The sequence below is a fragment of the Dipodomys ordii genome, unplaced genomic scaffold (genome assembly GCF_000151885.1).
Source record: "Dipodomys ordii isolate 6190 unplaced genomic scaffold, Dord_2.0 Scaffold123, whole genome shotgun sequence".
Lineage (NCBI taxonomy): Eukaryota > Metazoa > Chordata > Mammalia > Rodentia > Heteromyidae > Dipodomys > Dipodomys ordii.
Genome location: NW_012267339.1, coordinates 5,931,780 through 5,950,585, shown reverse-complemented (window position 1 = coordinate 5,950,585; position 18,806 = coordinate 5,931,780). Strand labels below are relative to the sequence as shown.

Sequence of the window (18,806 nt, the reverse complement as noted above, 5' to 3'; positions counted from 1 at the left end):
GTTTAACTCATCTTGGTTTAGTTTTGGCATGTCAATATTTGCTAGAAAAAGGTCCATTTCTGTCAAGTTCTCAAACTTATTAGCATAAAGTTTTGAGAAGTATTCCCTTATAATGTTCTGAATCTTGTTTGTTTCCGTGGTGATGTTTCCATTCTCGTCTCTGAGTGTATTAATTTGGGTGTGTTCTCTTCTTTTTCTGATAAGATTTTATTTAGCGAAACTTTTAACTGTGGCATGAACAGCTGTGTCTGTTTTGGGCCACATATACACTGAGTCCCATGGCAGTAGTAAAGGACTGTGTGCATTGCTCTAAGAGGTGACCCACCCCTAACTACTTATGGGATGGGTAGGAGTCACTCTTGTACTAATGATTGGAAATGTAGAGACAAATGAACAAATCATAGTCTTCTGTCAGTGAGTTGCGTCCAGTCTATATTTCTTTGAGCGTCCATCTCTTATCCTGTAGAACATATATTTTACTTCTTTACTTCCTTCCCATCAATTTCCTTCACATTCAGAGATCCATGGGTTTAAAGAAAATGAAAGACTATAACTTCATAATGTGTCAAAAATGCTTTCGGTATATATTTAGGCAAAAATAAAAGCCACAAACATGATCAGACAGGGTAGAAAGAATATCTTTAGTAATATTTGATAGAATAATTTTTAAATGTCTTTTACAGATTCCTATTCTATTATTAGTATGGTATGAAATCAATTTGTAATATATGAATAGTGACTACGATAAAATGCAATTAGATAGAAAAAAACTGTACATTAGGTAAGAATAAGGAATAAAAGGATCTGGATCTAACAACAGTAAATGTTCATGGTTCTCTAGGCTCACATGAAAAACTTATAAGATTACATAAAGGCTGAGCCAGAAACATCTAAGAGTTTTTAACTCTCAAGGATAATCATCCAATTCACTGGTTATATGATAACTTCTAATACGATTGCTTTTTTCAATAGAGGATTGGAGTGACTGAAAACAAGAATTTCCTACTACCAATCTTAAAGAAAATACCAATGTATAAAATTTGGTTTTCAGAGACTCATAGCTTAACCCTGAAAGTGCCAACAGGTGTTAAGTAGAATTACAGGCACTGGGTAAGAATTCAGGGCTTGTGTGGGGACTAGGACAGTCCTTAGGACACATGGAAAGGAAAAGCCATAGACCTCTCTTTTACATCTCTACTTTATTCCTTTTGGTGGTATTGGGCACTGCACACCACCTAAGGCCTTCATTTCCATTTCTTAGAAGTTGTTACAGTTATATACTTATCCATTAGGGTACGGAATTATCACCACACTTCCTGTTCTGTCAGGAAAGGACATTCCTGGTTTTAAAAAATATTCGTCAATACCTCAACTCAGGAGGCTGAGTTCTGAGGATCACGGTTCAAAGCCAGCCCGGGCAGGAAAGTCCATGAGACTCTTACCTCCAATAAACCACTCAGAAAACCGGAATTGTCATTGTGGCTCAAGAGGTAGAGGGCTAGCCTTGAGCTGAAGAGCTGAGGGACGTGCCCAGGCCCAGAGTTCAGGCCCCACGACCGGCCCCCCGAAAAAAAGAAAAAAAAAGAAGACTGTTCCTATATAATATGGCAACTTAGATAAAACAGAAGCTGAAGCCAATTCTGAAAATTAGCTTATCTTGGTTTGCTTCAGTTTATATTACATTTAAAAATGCTTAATATTAACACATTTTAAATCTGTAGAGTTTTTTGTTTGTCCTTGAAGCAAGGAATTATTTGAGAGTTTTGAGTCTGGCATTTTAGACCACTTGGCCATCCTGACACCCAGCAAGGAATTATTTGAAAGATAGTAAAGTAGTCCTCTACCTCAACCTATCATGCCCTCAACAAAATGTAACTACTGGGGCTGGGAATTTGGCCTAGTGGTAGAGTGCTTGCCTAGCATGCATGAAGCCCTGGGTTCGAGTCCTCAGTACCACATAAACAAAAAGCTGGAAGTGGAGCTGTGGCTCAAGTGGTAGAGTCCTAGCCTTGAGCAAATGAAGCTCAGAGACAGTGCCCAGGCCATGAGTTCCAGCCCCAGGACTGGCAAAACAAGCAAACAAACAAACAAAAAGTTACAACTACTCTTATAGTTGAATACCTTCAAGGTTAGGCATAAAAAAGCAAAAGTGAGTAACACCCCACCCTTTAACGAGTTGCAACAAGTATATGTCCAAGAATCTACCAGAGGGGTTGGGAAGGTGGCTCAGTGGTAGAACGCTTGCCTTGCATGCATGAGGCCCTGGGTTCCATTCCTCAGCACCACATATGCAGAAAGAAAAAAGCCGAAAGTGGCGTTGTGGCTCAAGTGGTATAGTGCTAGCCTTGAGCTGAGGAGCTGAGGGGCAGTGCCCAGGTCTAGAGTTCAGGCCCCACAACCAGACCACCCCCCCCAAAAAAATAAATAAATTAAAAAGAATCTACCAGAACTAGTAGGAGAAAACGATCAAACGTTAACAATTTCACTTGACTGAACTTGATTGTATACAACAAGCATTAAGATTATCTTTGGTCCACATGAAGTGGCGTTCAAATAAGTGGGGTTCTCCTAGGAAAGACTGTTTACAAGCACATGAGCATGTAAGCTAGTGTTCTAAATTCATTTGTAGGAATAAACATAGCTCCTGCTTTCCGGACAATCTTCTCAGATAGAAAGTACAGAAACAGATATGCTGATCATATTTTAATAATCAGCACTTCATTCAACAAAAGAGAAAACAAACTTTTTTATGAAAAGGCAAATGAATCTGTTCGATGGCAACAAACTCAATAAGGAACAGTACTCGCAAGAAAATTAATACAACTTTGGGAGATATAAAAGGAAGCTCTGTGGAAGGGTTTTATAGGATGTCACACTCATTATTTGTACATTCCAGAAGGTACTGATCTTCAACTTTTTCCCCCCTCAAAGAACTATTACAGTTTATACAAAGGAAGAGCTGTCAACATTATCATGTATACTAAGGGCTTTCATAAACAGACTTGCTAAAGCTCTAGTGGCTTCTCCAGTTTCCCTGCTCCAAGACTCCTCTCTAATATCCACTTACCAATGTCATCATCAGTCCTGTCGATGGGGTCCTTCTCCAGGCAGTCCCTTACTATGTCCCTGCTCATCAGAGGATCTGATGCCCTCTCAATGTCTTCCTCGTCGTCATCATCCTCCGAGTCCACAGCTGTTTCTGGAAGCCCACTGAGGTCCATGTCACCAGCCTCACTCTCTGTGGCCTTAAAAGAGATAAAATCCACAACCTTTAAAAATTCCTTTAAGGAAATCAATCTTTGGTATTCCAAAGGAATAAGAATAATTGTGGTTATGACTTCAAAGTGATTGTTCTACTTTTCTTGGATGCAGCATCTAGCAACTATTTTAAAGTTTTTTTTTTTGGGGGGGGGTCTGGTCGTGGGGCCTGAACTCTGGGCCTGGGTGCTGTCCCTCAGCTTTTCAGCTCAAGGCTAGCACGCTACCACTTGAGCCACAAGGCCACTTCCGGCTTTTTTCTTTTTGCTTATATGGTGCTGAGGAATCGAACCCAGGGCCTCATGCATGCAAGGCAAGCGCTCTACCACTAAGCCAACTTCCCAGCCCTCTAGCAACTATTTTTGCAAAGTAGACCCTGTATAAAAGAATTGCTTCAACATTAGTGATTCTACTTGTTATAACTTTCATCAGGATTTTTTTTAAATCTCAGTAATTTGGATTTCTTATCTGAGCTATCACATGGCATTTGAAGCACAGCAGAACAAAAAAGGAGAAAGATGTATTTGTATTCATTTTACTTTGCTTATAGAAAAAATTTGTGAGGCAGTTCTTCTTTTAGAAGAACTGGTTTGAGTTTACTAACCTCATGAAGACCAAACTGCCTTCCCCTGCTGGACAGTCTTCATGAAAACATAAATCACAAATCCAAGATTATTTGATAAATGCAAGCCAAATAGTAGACTTGGTTGGATGACTCTAATGGCCACTTTTGAACTATAACTCTATCAAAAGTAGAGGGGACCTCACACACGTCTGCAAGCAAAACTTGTCCCTCCCACTCATCACATGGCCAACTGCATTATTCATCATATTTAAGTTATACATACACATATCTCTTCAGTCACTGATACCACACATCTCAACATAGACACTACTCATTTCAAGGTGTTCAATCATTAAGCAATTTAAAATCATTCACAAAGAAAAAAAATAACCCACAAACACTAAAGTTTTTCTCTCATTAAATATATGCATACATTTGCCATTCCATATTTACGTGATTAGGGTGTTCAGTGAGTATTGTCCGTGTAAATACATTTTAGGCATAATTTCTAGTGTACTTATTTAGCCAAATAGCACCTAATCCAGCTCCTGACAGAAATTTAAGACACAAAATTACACTGAATGCTAATGCTGATGCTAACTTAGATGAGACAACAGGGAAAGAACAGCTCCATAAAATCAGACATGGAAAATATGAAAATATCCTTAGATATTAACAATAAAAAATACAAATAAATATAATCTTTTTCCTTTGAACATTTATTTTTGTATTGTGGTTTCTCTTGTTAATTTAAATAAGCTATATTCAGACTAAATCTCTGTCCCAAACTTACCAAAACTAAGAATTTGGTAAGTCTTTAGTTTATCTAGAATTTATATTAGTTAAGATACAAGTGAGAATAATCACCCCTATACCCCAATTTTTTAAGTTTATTTTTATTTTTTGTGCTGGTCATGCAGCTTCAGGAACTGGGAACTATCCCTGAGCATTTTTTTTACTTAAAGATAGCACTGTATCACTTGAGCCAAGATCTATAGCTTTTTGGTGGTTAACTGAAAATAAGAATCTCAAGGACTTTCCTGCCCTGTCTGACTTCGAATCATGATCCTCAGATCTCAGCCTCCTCAGTAGCTAGTAGAGTAGGATTATGGGTATGAGCCATAAGAGGCTGGCCCCAATGTCCATTTATTAAATTTTTTCATTGATCTGTGAGGTTTCCTGTACTACATACTGTACCATTTATATATGCGTTTCATTTTACTCACTGTTCTATTGATCTGGGGTTTTGTTTGTTTGGTATGTGTGTGTTATGTGTGTGTGTGTCCCTGTATGTTGGGCATCAACTAAGGGTCTTTGCACTGTCCCTAAGCTTTTATGCACAAAGTTAATGCAATATCACTTGAGCCACAGCTCCATTTCAGGAGATAAGAGTCTCTCAGACTTTTCTGCCAAGGCTGCATTCAAACAGTGATCCTAAATCTCAGCCTCTTGAGTAGCTAGATTTACAGGTGTGAGTTATCAGCACCTGGGTCTGATCGTTTTTCTTTTGTCGGTCGTGGGGCTTGAACTCTGGGCCTGGGCGCTGTCCCTCAGCTCTTCAGCTCAAGGCGAGGGCTCTACCACTTGAGCTACAGCGCCATTTCCGGTTTTCTGGTGGTTTATTGGATATAGGAGTCTCACAGTCTCTCCTGCCCGGGCTGGCTTTGAACCACGATCCTCAGATCTCAGCCTCCTGAGTAGCTAGGATTACAGGCGTGAGCCACCAGCGCCTGGCTCTGATCGGTTTTTGTACAACTGGTTTTGGTCTACACAAGCGACTTGTGAGCAGTTGATCTAATTAACCACTCCATCATCGTTGAAAGTAGCATGTCTTATATCACCAACAAGCACTAGCTTTCCATCACTAAGCTCTTATTCTTTCACATACTTCTATCTGTGTCTAAGTTAACCCTTTCTTATCAAGCAAGATCTTCATTTTTCAAGGCTCAAAAGACCTAAGAGTAAGGCATTTCTTTTTCTCAGTTAATTGTGGCAAAAAAACCCACAAAAACTTTCCCATGTGTGAACACATACCCATACAAACTAGCCAATTACTTCCATCACCATAAGAAAAACAGCTGGTACAGGAAGAGAATCCATTAAAAGCTAGGCACAGTGGTTCATGACTACAATACTAGCTACTTGGGAGGTTGAGATTTGAGGATGTCAGCCCATACTAAGCCTAGGCAGAAAAATCCATGATACTTTTACCGCCAATTAATTTTTTTGGGGGGGTCCGGTTGTGGGGCCTGAACTCTGGGCCTGGGTGCTGTACCTCAGCTCTTCAGCTCAAGGCTAGCGCTTTACCACTTGAGCCACAGCACCACTTCTGGCTTTTTTTCTTTTTGCTTATGTGGGGCTGAGGAATTGAACCCAGGGCCTCAGGCATGTAAGGCAAGCACTCTATCACTGAGCCCTCTTCCCAGCCCCCGCCAATTAACTTTTCAATATTTTCGTTAACATTCTCTTCTAGAAACAGGTGGTATGTGTGTGTTGTTTACTCTGTGCCCTTACTAACATTTAAAATTATTTCCTAAAGAATTACAAATTAACACTTTATAGCACTAAGAAGAAATCTGCAATCATTTTATATAAGCAAAAAAGAAAAACGCTCCATCAGCCAGGAAATTTACAAATGTCCACATTTTTGACTAACAAAATATTTTTAAAAGTATATTTGAGGCCAAGGACTTCTGCTACTCAGAAGGCTAAGATCTGTGAACCTCAGACTACCTAAGAGGAAAAAGAAAACCTGCAAGCAAAAAAGCCAGACTAGAGGTATGGCTCAAGTGGTAAAGTGCCAGCTTTCAGCAGGAAAAACACATGAAAAAGCCAAGCAAGAGCTCAGATTCAAGCCGTGGTACCTGCATATACACATACAAAAAAATAGAGTCAGTATTGTTTAAAACATAAAATTCCAGCTGCTCATGCCTTGCAATCCTACCTATTCAGGAGACTGAGATCTGAGGATCACAGTTTAAAACCAGCCGGGGCAGGCAAGTCTGTGAGCCTTAATCTTCAATTAACCACCAGAAAACCAGAAGTGGGACTGTGGCTCGAAGTGGTAGAGAGCTAACCTCAAGCTAAAAGGGCTCAGGGACAACATCTCAGGCCTTGAATTCATCCTCTATGACTGACAAAAATAAAATTAAAATTAAATTCCTAGTCAGTAAAGCTTTCTACCAAGTATACATGTAGATATTAAACTAGCTCTTAAAAGAGAAAATTTATTTTCTAAGATCTACTAAATTTAAAATAGATATGTTGAGCTGGGTGCTGGTGGCTCATACTAGTAATCTTAGCTACTCAGGAGGCTTAGATAAGAGGACTGTAGCTTGAAGTCAGCCTGGGCAAGCAAGTCTGTGAGACTCTTACTTCCAGTTAAGCAACAAAATAATAACAACAAAAAAAAGCAGAAGTAGAGCTGTGGTTCAAGTAGTAGAGTGTTAGCCTTGAGCAACAAAGCTCAGAGACAACATCCAGGACTTGAGTTCAAGACACTTGAGTACCAACACACACCCCAAATATGTCCTAGTCATAGTATTTTGATCACTTAAGTAATAAAGAAACATAGTATTGCCTGAATGTTCAAATATCCTCAATAACTATTATGTTCCTTTCCTTTTTTATTCCCTCCCTTCCTCCTCCTCCCAAGTTTGATTGAACTCAGGATCTTAAAATTGCTAGGTAAGCTCTCTGCCTCTTTCACTTTTCTTGTTTGATTTTTGGCCAATTCTGGGGATTGAATTCAGAGCCTGGGTGCTGTCCCTGAGCTTTCATTCAGAAAGACCTGAGCCAGTGTTCCATTTCTGGCTTTTTTGGGTTAAGAGTCTCTTGAACTTGCCTGCCCAGGCTGGCTTCAAACTGTGATCCTCAGATCTCAGCCTCGAGTAGTCTGTATTACAGATGTGAGTCACTGGTGCCAGGCTACATTATTTTTTAGGTAGGGTCTCATGTTTTTTTGGGTGGGGCTTGTGTGGACAACTTACAACTTCACATCTCCATGTCAAGATTATTAATTGCCTGGCCTGGCCTGGAATCATATTCTTCCCCATCTCTGCTTCCTAAGTAGCTAGGATTAGACGCATAAACCACTATGTCTACTGGACAAAGGTATTTTCTATGGTCATCTCAATGTGGCAATTCCTAAGGAGTGAAAAACTCTACTAGTGAGTATATTCTTCTGTTTTAAACCCATCTAAAATCCACTAGCAATAGTATGTATTTGAAGGCCATCAAAATGACTTTTGTATGTGTATATTTTGGGTACTTTTCCTAATTTCACATATTCTCAGCCAACAAATGATCCTTTAACAATTATAATAAATTTATTTTAAAAATACTACTGCATCCCAAAAGTTTACTTTTTTGTTGTAGTTGTTTTTTTCTTTTTGCAGTACTAAGGTTGGAACTCTAGTACTTGGAGCCTTAAGCTTGCTAATTAGGTGCATTACCACTTGAGCCATATCTCTAGCCCACTAGTTTTTAATCTATCCATATATTTAAGTAGCATATGAATTTATTTCAAACACATAGCCAAATCTATATATGATTTTAAATATAAAATTTAATAACATGATCACAATAATTCTTTTGAAACAATAAGGACTTTAATTAAAAATAAAAATAAAAACTTTGCCAGGCACCTGTAATCCTAGCTACTCAGGAAGCTGAGATCTGAGGATCATGGTTCAGACTCCTATCTCCAATTAACCATCAGAAAACTCGAAGTGGCACTGTGGCTCAAGAGGTAGAGCATTAGCCTTGGGCACAAAGAGGCTCAGGGACAGTTCCCAGACCCTGAATTCCAGCCCCACAACTGACCAAACAAAACAAAACAAAAACCTATCAAAGCATAATTCCGAAGTTTCCTAGTCAATCTATATTCAAATAAATTAAACATTTCAAGTCAACAGGTTTGTTATCTCCAATGGAACCATTGTATTTAAAATTCTCGTAAGTGCTAGGCATTTACGTATAAGCTGAAACCTGAACTTGATTCAAAGCCAGCCTGGGTAGGAAAGTCTATGGACTCTTATTTCCTGTTCATCACCAATAAGCCAAAAACAAAGCTGTAGCTCAAGTGGTAGATCACTAGTCTTATGTGAAAAAGCTAAGGGCAGGACCCAGGACCTGAGTTCAAGTGTCAGTACCTGTACACAAAATAAATAAATAGAATACAATTCTGAAAAATGCTAACAGCAGAGACAAATATAATAAAACACTACAACAAACATACAACATTCTCTATGCATGTGAAACACAAACATTGATATTTTGCACACATAATATGCATGCATAAACATATTTAAAAGTTTCTATCACTGGAAACCTAAAACTCCTTGGCAGAGATGAAAACAAGGCAAATCACAAGGAAAACACCTTCTTACCTGATAAATATCAGAAAGACTGCTGCTTCCAGAGTCACTTGTGATGCTACATCCTGAGTGGCTGGAAGACACGTGGGTCACCTGTGGGTGGAGACTGTCAGTGAGGTGGAGCTTTGTGAAATCTGCAGGAAGCTAGGGGAAGAGCAGGAAAATCTAGGATTACAATGTGAACCAAGAACTCTTTAATTCTAGCTTTAAAATTTGCAGGTGCTGGTAGCTCATGCCTGCAATGCTAGCTACTCAGGAAGCTGAGATTGGAGGACCAAACTTTGAAGTCAGCCAAGGAACATAAACCTGAGAGATGCTTATCTCCAGTTAACCACAAAGAAGCCAGAAATGTAGCTGTGGCTCAAGTGGTAGAGCACCAGCCTTGAGTGAAAACATTAAAGGACAGCACCTAGGCCCCAGTTCTGGCAGAGCCCCCCAAGAATTATGACTATATTCTAATCTAGATCACCACACCAAAAATGCTGTTAGAAAAGAGTCTCCATTTTTCATATAATAAGTTGCTTCTAAATAGTACCCTACTGGCCCCAAATCACAAACTTAAATGTTTATGAACATGCAAAATGAACCTTAGTGATACTAAATTCAGTGCTTTATAAATAGGTGGGTTTGGTCAAATGAACTCAGGCAAACATTAATTCAGTAAAGTACCATTTTCAAACAACACATCAAATTAGTCTATTAATATTTGTTAGTGATCATAAATTCAACTTGTGGCAAGAAAACACTTTAGATAAGAAAACAGATTATCAGGTCTTTTATGCTCACATGATGTTAAAAAGATAAGAAGAAAACAACTTAGAAGCAGTACAATATACCATCACACAAGTAACTATACTAAGTTCTCTGGGGAGAAGACAGAAAAGAAGGCCACCAAAGAATCAAGAAGGTTATAAACATTTAGACATTTATTCATCTACAGTATATGCATGTATGTATCAATTTGCTCCTGTTGACATACAAATTAAAATAGCATAATAGTAATATAATTAACATCAAAAGCAGACTATTTTAAGTATTCTTAGCTTCTATCATCCCTCCTATATCAGGGAATATATAATGTAAACATTCACACAATTGTTCAGTCAACAAATATTTACAGGATCATTTTTCTCTTGTGATCTATTGGTCAATATGTGAGATTTTAAGAAAACACTGCACTTGGGCTGGGAAGATGGCTCAGTGGTGGAGTGCTTGCCTTGCATGCATGAGGCCCTGGGTTCAATTCCTCAGCACCATATAAGAAGAAAAAGCTGGAAGTAGTGCTGTGGCTCAAGTGGTAGAGTGCTAGCCTTGAGCTGAAGAGCTCAAGAAGTGCCCAGGCCCAGAGTTCAGGCTCCACCACTGACAAAAAAAAAAAAAAAGAAAAGAAAAAAAAGAAAACACTGCACTTAAGAATTTTGTCAGCATCTTGTTGGAAATGAACTTTATAACTTGGATGAGGGAGATCTGGGGCAGAGGGAAAGTACTCTCTACCTTACATATGTAACTGTAACCCCTCTGTACATTACTTTGACAATTAAAAAAAAAAAAGAAAGAACCTTATCAGCTAGCTGTGTGCTGATGGCTCATGCCTATAATCCTAGCTACTCAGGAGGATAAGATCTGAGAATCACAGTTCAAAGCCAGCCTGAACAGAAAAATTCTTGAGACCCTATCTCCAACTAACTACCAGAAAACAGGAAGTAGAGTTGTAGCTCAGAGTAGTGAAGCTTTAGACTTGAACAAAAGCATTCAGATAGCACCTAAGCCCTGAGTTCAAACTGCACAACCACCACCACCACCAACAAAGAATCTTGTCAGCTATTTTCAATTCTTCTGAATTTGAAAAAAAAAGGAAATTACACTTATTTATACAATTATATTACAGGCTAATAATATGTACAACAGTTCATAGAATATGTTAACTAGTATTTTTTAAATACCACTAGCATTCTGTTTGCTGCCTGCATACTGATTCTATTTTCTTCTGGCAGTAGTGGGGTTTGAACTCAGGACCTTCTGTGTATGAGGGTTGTGCTCAACCACTTGAGCTATGATTCCAATCCTGTTTTGTACTTACTTTGGACATGGAGTCTATCTAACTTTTCTAACTAGGCTGACTTCAAACCATAATCCTCCAAATCATAGTCTCCCGAGTAGCTAGGATTATAGCCATCAGCTACAGGCACCCAGCTCACAAAGCCCTATTTTTTTTTAAATTGTTATTGTAAAGGTAAAATACAGAGGGGTTACAGTTACATAAGTCAGATAATGAATACATTTCTCTTTGAACAGTGTCATCTCTTCCCTCAATTTACCTTAGTTTTTCCCTCCTGCCCCATCCCACAGTTGTATTCTTTTTCAATACATTGTCTAGTGAGTATCACTGCTACATTTGTTCACCTTTTGTCCCACCATTTCTGTGCTCCCTCCTTAAAACAGATAAACATATACAAGATAAAAGCTACAGAAGTCAAAAAGTGACAAATGAGGAAACAAAATACCAAAATAACAAAAATACCTCCTGTTTCTTGGAGCTCATTTCAATAAGTATCATTTTGATTGATCATATGCATGTAGCTATTGAGTCTTTGTGATCCTTTCCTAAGAATATCCTTCTTTGGTCTCACTGTGTGAATGTCTAGAAAGCTTCATTCCATTTCTTTACAAATGTATAATAAAAAAGTAGAATTCCATTGTGTGTATATACCACATTTTCTTGATCTATGAGGGGCATCTGGGTTGAAGCCATATCTTTTTTATGTTGAATGCTGCAATGAACATGGTTGTGCTGGTAGCTCAAAGCCATATTCTTAAAATTTAACAAGAGTTTACACTGGGAACATTTCTACCTCTCCTTAAACCCTCATCCTCTCTTACCCTCTAAAAATAGCATGTGATGCTAGCCTGTGATTTAAAATAAAGCCTCCCAAGGGAATATGATTCACATCTACAAAAATGATCAAACAGCTGGGCATTGGCAGCTCATGCATGTAATCCTAGCTACTCAGGGGAGGCTGAGATCTAAGGATCAAGGTTTGAAGTCAGCCCAGGCAGAAAGTCAAATTAACAACCAAAAAATCTAGAAGCAGAACGGTGGCTCAATAGTACCTAGGCCATGAATTCAAGCTCCAGGACTGACATGAGAGAGGACAGGGGAGAGGAGGGGAGGAAAAGGAGGAGAAGAGGAGAAAAGGAGGAAGGGAGGAAGGCAGGGAGGAAGAAACAAAGAAAAGGAAAGAGGGAGGGAGGAAGAAAGAGAGGAAGGAGGGAAGGGAAGGGGAAAAGAGAGGAGGGGAAAAGAGAGGAGGTGAGGGGAGAGGAGGGGAGGAGACAGGAGGGGAGAGGAAGAGAAGGGAAGGGAAGGGAAGGGAAGGGAAGGGAAGGGAAGGGAAGGGAGAAAATAATCAAATGGGCAAACTATATTCATACCTACAGTTCTTGAGACCTATCACTGTGAATACAGAACATGAGTCCCTATCCTAAGTATATAATACTTAACAATATTTACATACAATGTTTAGATGTAATATCAACTTTATGGAACACAAGATACAGAAAGAGATTTAAACATAAATTTATTAGGAAGTATGTGGCTAGATGCCAAATAAACAAGAAGCCAAATTTGGAGAAATATCTAAAATTTAGGAGAATATCAATTTTTCTATAAAGAACAGACAGATACCTCTAAACTCAGAATTTGTGTGTTTTATTCACAAGGTAAACTCGTGAACTACATACAGGATTTACTGAGAAATACCTAAAGCTGAGTACGCAGGTATGCCTACTGACTATGATTTCACATGGAGTGCAGTGATGATTATACAATTTTAAAACCACATGTTTGTAGTCCAGGATGACACCCTAAAAATGCAGGCTGAATGCATTTCCATCTTACTCAGTCACCACAAAAGGTAACTGGAAAACATTGTATAGGGCTCAGGGATCAATCAATATCTATAATTACAGAATAAACTGATCACTAGTATCTTTTACAGACATGTGTCACAGTGTGAGTTTTTCAAATTAATTTTATATGGTAATGAAGACATAAGTATCCACTCGGTCTTTACCAGCCAAATGAGTATTTACTCTCTCTCCAGCATCCATTGCTTGGTCATCTTTTCTTACTAGGAATTTACCATGTGAAGCAAAGAATACTGGCAGGGGTAGGAGGGCCATACCTCCCAGAAGAAACCTGGTTTTTAGAACTTTTCACTTACGTTTTTCTTCATCTCAAGTGTCAGAATTAAATGGTTAACATCAAGTCCACAACCATTAAAATTACAAAAGACAGATATTTTGCACTAAAATATTTGTTTCTATGTGAGACACTGAACTAAGGTCAAGGAATACGCAGGATAATAATTCCAATCACAACTTCTATTACCTAAAGTCACTGCAATAATTGCTAATGAGCAATAAAAAAATAAATCTACTTTCTAACACAGCTTAGTTTTATCCCATCTTCATTATCTGTATTTTTGTACCTGTGAACTAATTAAGAAACTTTTTGAGTAAATGTATATATGATTTAGCATTAACTAAATATCTCTTTATATTATAACCAGAAATATAGATGCCACGCTCAAGAACTCTTACAGATACTTTTCCATAAATCATGCAATACTACTATACTAAATTTTATCGACAGTGCACATTAGCCAAGATAATGGAAAGGGAGAGTTATAAACAGTAATGCAGTGAGGGCATGATGTGAGGTGCACAGTTTGGTTCTGCCACAACATTCTGAAGGTCTGGATGAGGAGGATAAAATAAATGAAGGATGGGAGAGAACGATAGAAGGGGTGACATAGATCAAGAGTCCTTGTATTCATAATCTGGAATTGAAACTCTTTTGTACATCTACTTAGAAAACAACAACAAAACAAATGAATGGGGAAGTATGTAGAACTAAGACATCACTGAGTATGTTAACTATAGCTGACCCTATCCATACTCTATCAGGCTCATGTTTGTTAATTATAGATGACCATGTATTAATTCCATGGGGGGGGGGTGTTGGTGGCCACAGACACATAGCTATAAACCGAATCCTTCTATTCTGAAACTCAAAGTTTTAAGAGCAACTCATAATCCTCTCCAGAGCCCACATGTGTGCTCATCTTTTTTTTTCTCTTGTCCTTCCTACTACTAATCTTTTAGATATTATTTAGTTCTGATACCCTTTGATCTGTTGTTATAAACAGTTTGATTATGGATTATTTAGTAGTCTACTGTAAAGACTAGTTTATAATATGATCAATTTTATTTATTTTAAATGATGTTTCTTGAAGAATACCAGGAAAAAAAAAAAAACATTGGGATGGCCTGATTTTATTGACTGCAAGTTACTTTTACTTCTTGCACAACCTTTAGCCCATGTCCAGTATACAAGCCTACTAACAAACTTCATTTGTCAGCATTCCATAAAGCCAAGAGGAGTATTGCTGTACAGCATAAAACTCCTTTTGTTTATAATTTACACAATGGCAGGAAGTAAAAGTTCTCTAAATGTGCCATGAAGTATTACACTAGTACTTTTTCTAATTAAATTACAGACACTAAATTATATACATTCTCAAGTACTGACATGATTATGCTTTACAGGTATAGTTTATAAAAATTTGTTTGCTGTATAACTTAAAAAGACCTGCCAAAAATTAATTGTGTGTAAGAACAACAAATCCTTTTGGCTTCCTACCAGGTTAAGACATAAGCCTCCTATTAGACATATATAGATTTATCTTCTATTCAGCCACTGGTCAAGTCTAGTGATCTCAGGCAAGTTAATTTCTGCACATTTCAGTTTGTTTTATGAAATACATTCAATATAATGAAATAACCTCAGACCTACAGAACCTTCTGTTTAATTTCTTCTGTCACTTCCCCAATCAAGGTCCTCAAAAATTATTTCTGACACTGTCCTACCTACTGTATCACAAATGTTTATTTAGTATGTATTTCCCTCAAAGTCCATATGTTACATTTTAAATAAATTGTATGATTATCTGGAGAGGTATTCTCTGTTTCAAATATAATGGCAAACTAACTTCCTTGTCATGATATAGTATGTTTTCCTTTATGAATTTTCAAATTTTCATTGTTTATTAATACTCTCAAGGTGGTAACACAGGATAAGTTGGTGCTTTCAAGCAGGTAGTTTTAGTATGTTTCAATGACTCCCAAACAGTCATGTTTTTATCCAGGCACATGCTAGAAACTAAGTGAGGTATGACCTGCCATACAGAGATACTGCCTTTAGGATAGATTCAACACAAACACTACTTGTGGGGAAATGGTAGAAGGTTGGAGGGGGATCCTGTTTTACTTCAATAGTTCCCTGTACTTTTCTCACATATAACAATGTTTTAGATGGAGCTGAAACTGACACAGTTGGTAGTAGAATATGCTTACACTCATGAATATCTCATATGATTTCTGTCCAAACAGAAACCTTTATCTTCTGAAACCTACTGAAATATCATATGGGATGGCCATTCCTAATTTGAAAAATCTAAAATCTGAAATGCTTGAAGACCTGAAACTGAGCAGTCTGACATTACATGTGGAAAATTCCACACATGATGGCACATGATGAATTGAGACCAAAACTCAGGAGCACTTAAAATACTGCATAAAATTGTCTCTAGGCTGTGCTTATGAGGTGTATATTAAAGATAAATGATCTTCATATTAGACTTGGATCCTATTTCAAGGGATCTTATTACGTACATACAAACATTCTAAAAATCAACCAAATCTGAAACCTAAATCACTTCTGGTCCCAAACAGAAGGGGGAAGGGACACTTGACCCTGAGAACTCAGGGCCATACTTCATTGGCCATACTTTAATTCCTGCTTTTGTGATACAGGGATCATGAACACAAATAGAATATATATGGTCCAGATAAGGAAGATAATTAAATTTGGAAACTGATAGAAAAGAAGGTATTAAGTTACATGAAGACAGGTGTTTTAAAGCACATATTTTTTTCTTTTAAAATAAGACCAAGTTGCCCTCAACCTCATTAAGCAAATATTTTTAGAAAGCCTTTTCTGTTGGATTTCTTTTGGATGTTAAAAGAAAGCACTACATGAAGTTCAGTCCAAAAGGAAAAAAATGGAATCCTTTAGTAGAATGACAAAGTACATCTGATTTAAGTGCTCTACAGTTTCAAGTGTATGGTAAGTCCCATAAGGCAATAAGATCACTGTGTATAGTGACTATGTGTCAGGCCCATTTCTAAGGACTCGCATATATACTAGCTTATGAAATTCTCACAACACTCTTGTGAAGTATGTTATTATGATCCCAAGAGGAAAGAAACAAAGATGCAATGAAGCTAAGTGATATGTCCCAAAATTAATTGAAAAAAGGTGATAGACATGAACTTCAGTTTTGACACTAGCTCTGGAACACACACAGTTAAGCAACAAACTTACTGGTTTACTGGGAAACTGATGGACATTAACCAAATGGTCGAATGGCACCTATATCCATTAAGCGGTATAGTACTTCAACTAAATTTTATGTTCACAGAGGTCATACTATCACTTGAGCCATGCTTCCAGACCTTCAAATAAATTTCAAATGGAAATAGAAAATTTTTTCTCACCTTCAAACACATTTGCCCACATTTAATACCTGTATCTCTCACATCAATGATTTTGAGAATGCAGTCATCCAACAGTTTCTGTTCTTGTAAACCTTTGACATACTAGTGTATTTACATATGATGTAGAGAGTGCTACAGAGTACCAGTGAAGTGATTTTTCATTTTTTCTGCAGGTTCTTTACACTATATGTTTATCAATTTGAGAATGCAGTCATCCAATAGTTTCTGTTCTTGTAAACCTTTGACGTACTAGTGTGTTTACATATGATGTAGAGAGTGCTGCAGAGTACTAGTAAGGTGATTTTTCATTTTTCCTGCAGGCTCTTTAACAGTAATAACCATTTACTATATGTTTATAAACAGATCTTTAGGGTACTTATGGTAATATCCATCAACTGCAATTCATTTGGGGGGGTCATTTACTAGGATTTGAACTTAGGACCCTGTACTTTCTAGAGGCACTCTACTACTTGAGCTATGCTTCTAGTGATTTTTGCTTTTGTTAAGTTTTCAGATATTGTACTTTTGGCAGGGCCAGGCTTGGACCAAGATATTCCTACCTCTGCCTCCTACCTATATGGTATTATAGATGTATGTCACCATACCAAAGTTGTTTTTTTTTTGCCTTAGCTGATATTGAACCATGATCCTCCATAGGCATTCATCACCATGCCCAGCCTACAACTGCCAATTGAAATAATAATCCAGGAATGATTAGTATACCTATGTAAAACTTCTTTCATTCCTTTATAACAACTCCACCACTTGACCCTTATGGATGTTCCAAGCTACCAAACCACTGGACAATTTTGCTTTTGCTCCTTACTAAAAAGTACATTAAAAAAAAAAGCCAGACAGTGATGGTTCACGCTTATAAAGAAAGAGTAAGAACTGAGAATTGAGAATTGAGGTTCGAAGCCAGCCCAGACTGCAAAGTTGACTAGGACTCTCCAGTCAACCACCAAAACAAACAAAAACAGAAGTGGAGCTGTGGCTTAAATGATAAGAGCATCATCCTTGAGTGAAAAAGCTAAGAGACAGATCACAGGCCCTGATTTCAAGCTGTGGCATAATTTGTGTTTTACTGTAAATGACATGAAAGTCAGATTCTAAGCACTTAGGAGGCATCTATCAAGAATTTCAAAGTTTTTTACAATGTTAAGCTAAGACAAAATGCTAATCTCACTGAAGTAGAGAACAGTGGTCCCCAGAGCCCAGGAAAAGGGGGGTAAGGAGGTTTAAGAGATGTCAGATAGTACCAAGATATACTGAGAGGAGGAAAAAGATATAGTAGAATACAACACAGTAGTATACAGCACAATTTATTATATAATAAATTGTATCATATAATTATATATAATAAATTGTATTATATATTATACATAATACATAATAACTTGTAGACTATTGTAGCTATTATATAGCTGAAAATAATTAGCATGCGTATGAGAATAATTATGGTATATACCAATAAAAATAATTTTTAAAGGACATAAAACACTTTGGCCGACATGGTGGGTCATGCCTGTTATCCTAGCTACTTGAGAAGCAGAGACTTCAGGGTGGAACAAAGCCACCCTGGGCAAAAAAAGTTAAGTGAGACCTCTCTGTCTCAACCAATAAACTAGGCATGGTGCTAAACACTTAGAATTCCAGATGTGTGAGAAGTGTATGTAGAAGGACTGAAAAAACTCAAGATCCTACCCTAAAAATAAAGCAAAAAAAGGGCTAGGTGTATTGCTCAAGCAATAGAGTGCCTGTCTAGCAAGTGTGAGGCTCTGAATTCAAGCCACAGCACCACTCAAAAAAATTTAGCAAAGCATTTTCAATGTCAAAAAACTAGTAATGTTATACAAAAGATCTTTCTTTTTATTTATTTATTTATTTTTAATTTTATTTTATTTGTGAACATACTGTACAGAGGGGTTACAATTGCATGGGCAGGATAATGCGTACATTTCTTACCAAGCATTGCAGCCCCCTCC

General features: G+C 37.6%; 1 protein-coding gene across 1 annotated transcript in view; it reads right to left on the bottom strand.

Moving 5' to 3' along the window:
- The window catches only part of Rapgef2 (Rap guanine nucleotide exchange factor (GEF) 2), a 257,625-nt gene that overhangs the window by 43,769 nt on the left and 195,050 nt on the right, over positions 1–18,806 (bottom strand). Inside the window, exons 8-9 of the mRNA XM_013029819.1 lie at positions 9,214–9,345; positions 3,068–3,245 (exon numbers count right to left, since the gene is read on the bottom strand). Of these exons, the coding sequence (XP_012885273.1) occupies positions 3,068–3,245; positions 9,214–9,345 (310 nt within the window). The remainder of the gene's footprint in view (positions 1–3,067; positions 3,246–9,213; positions 9,346–18,806) is intronic.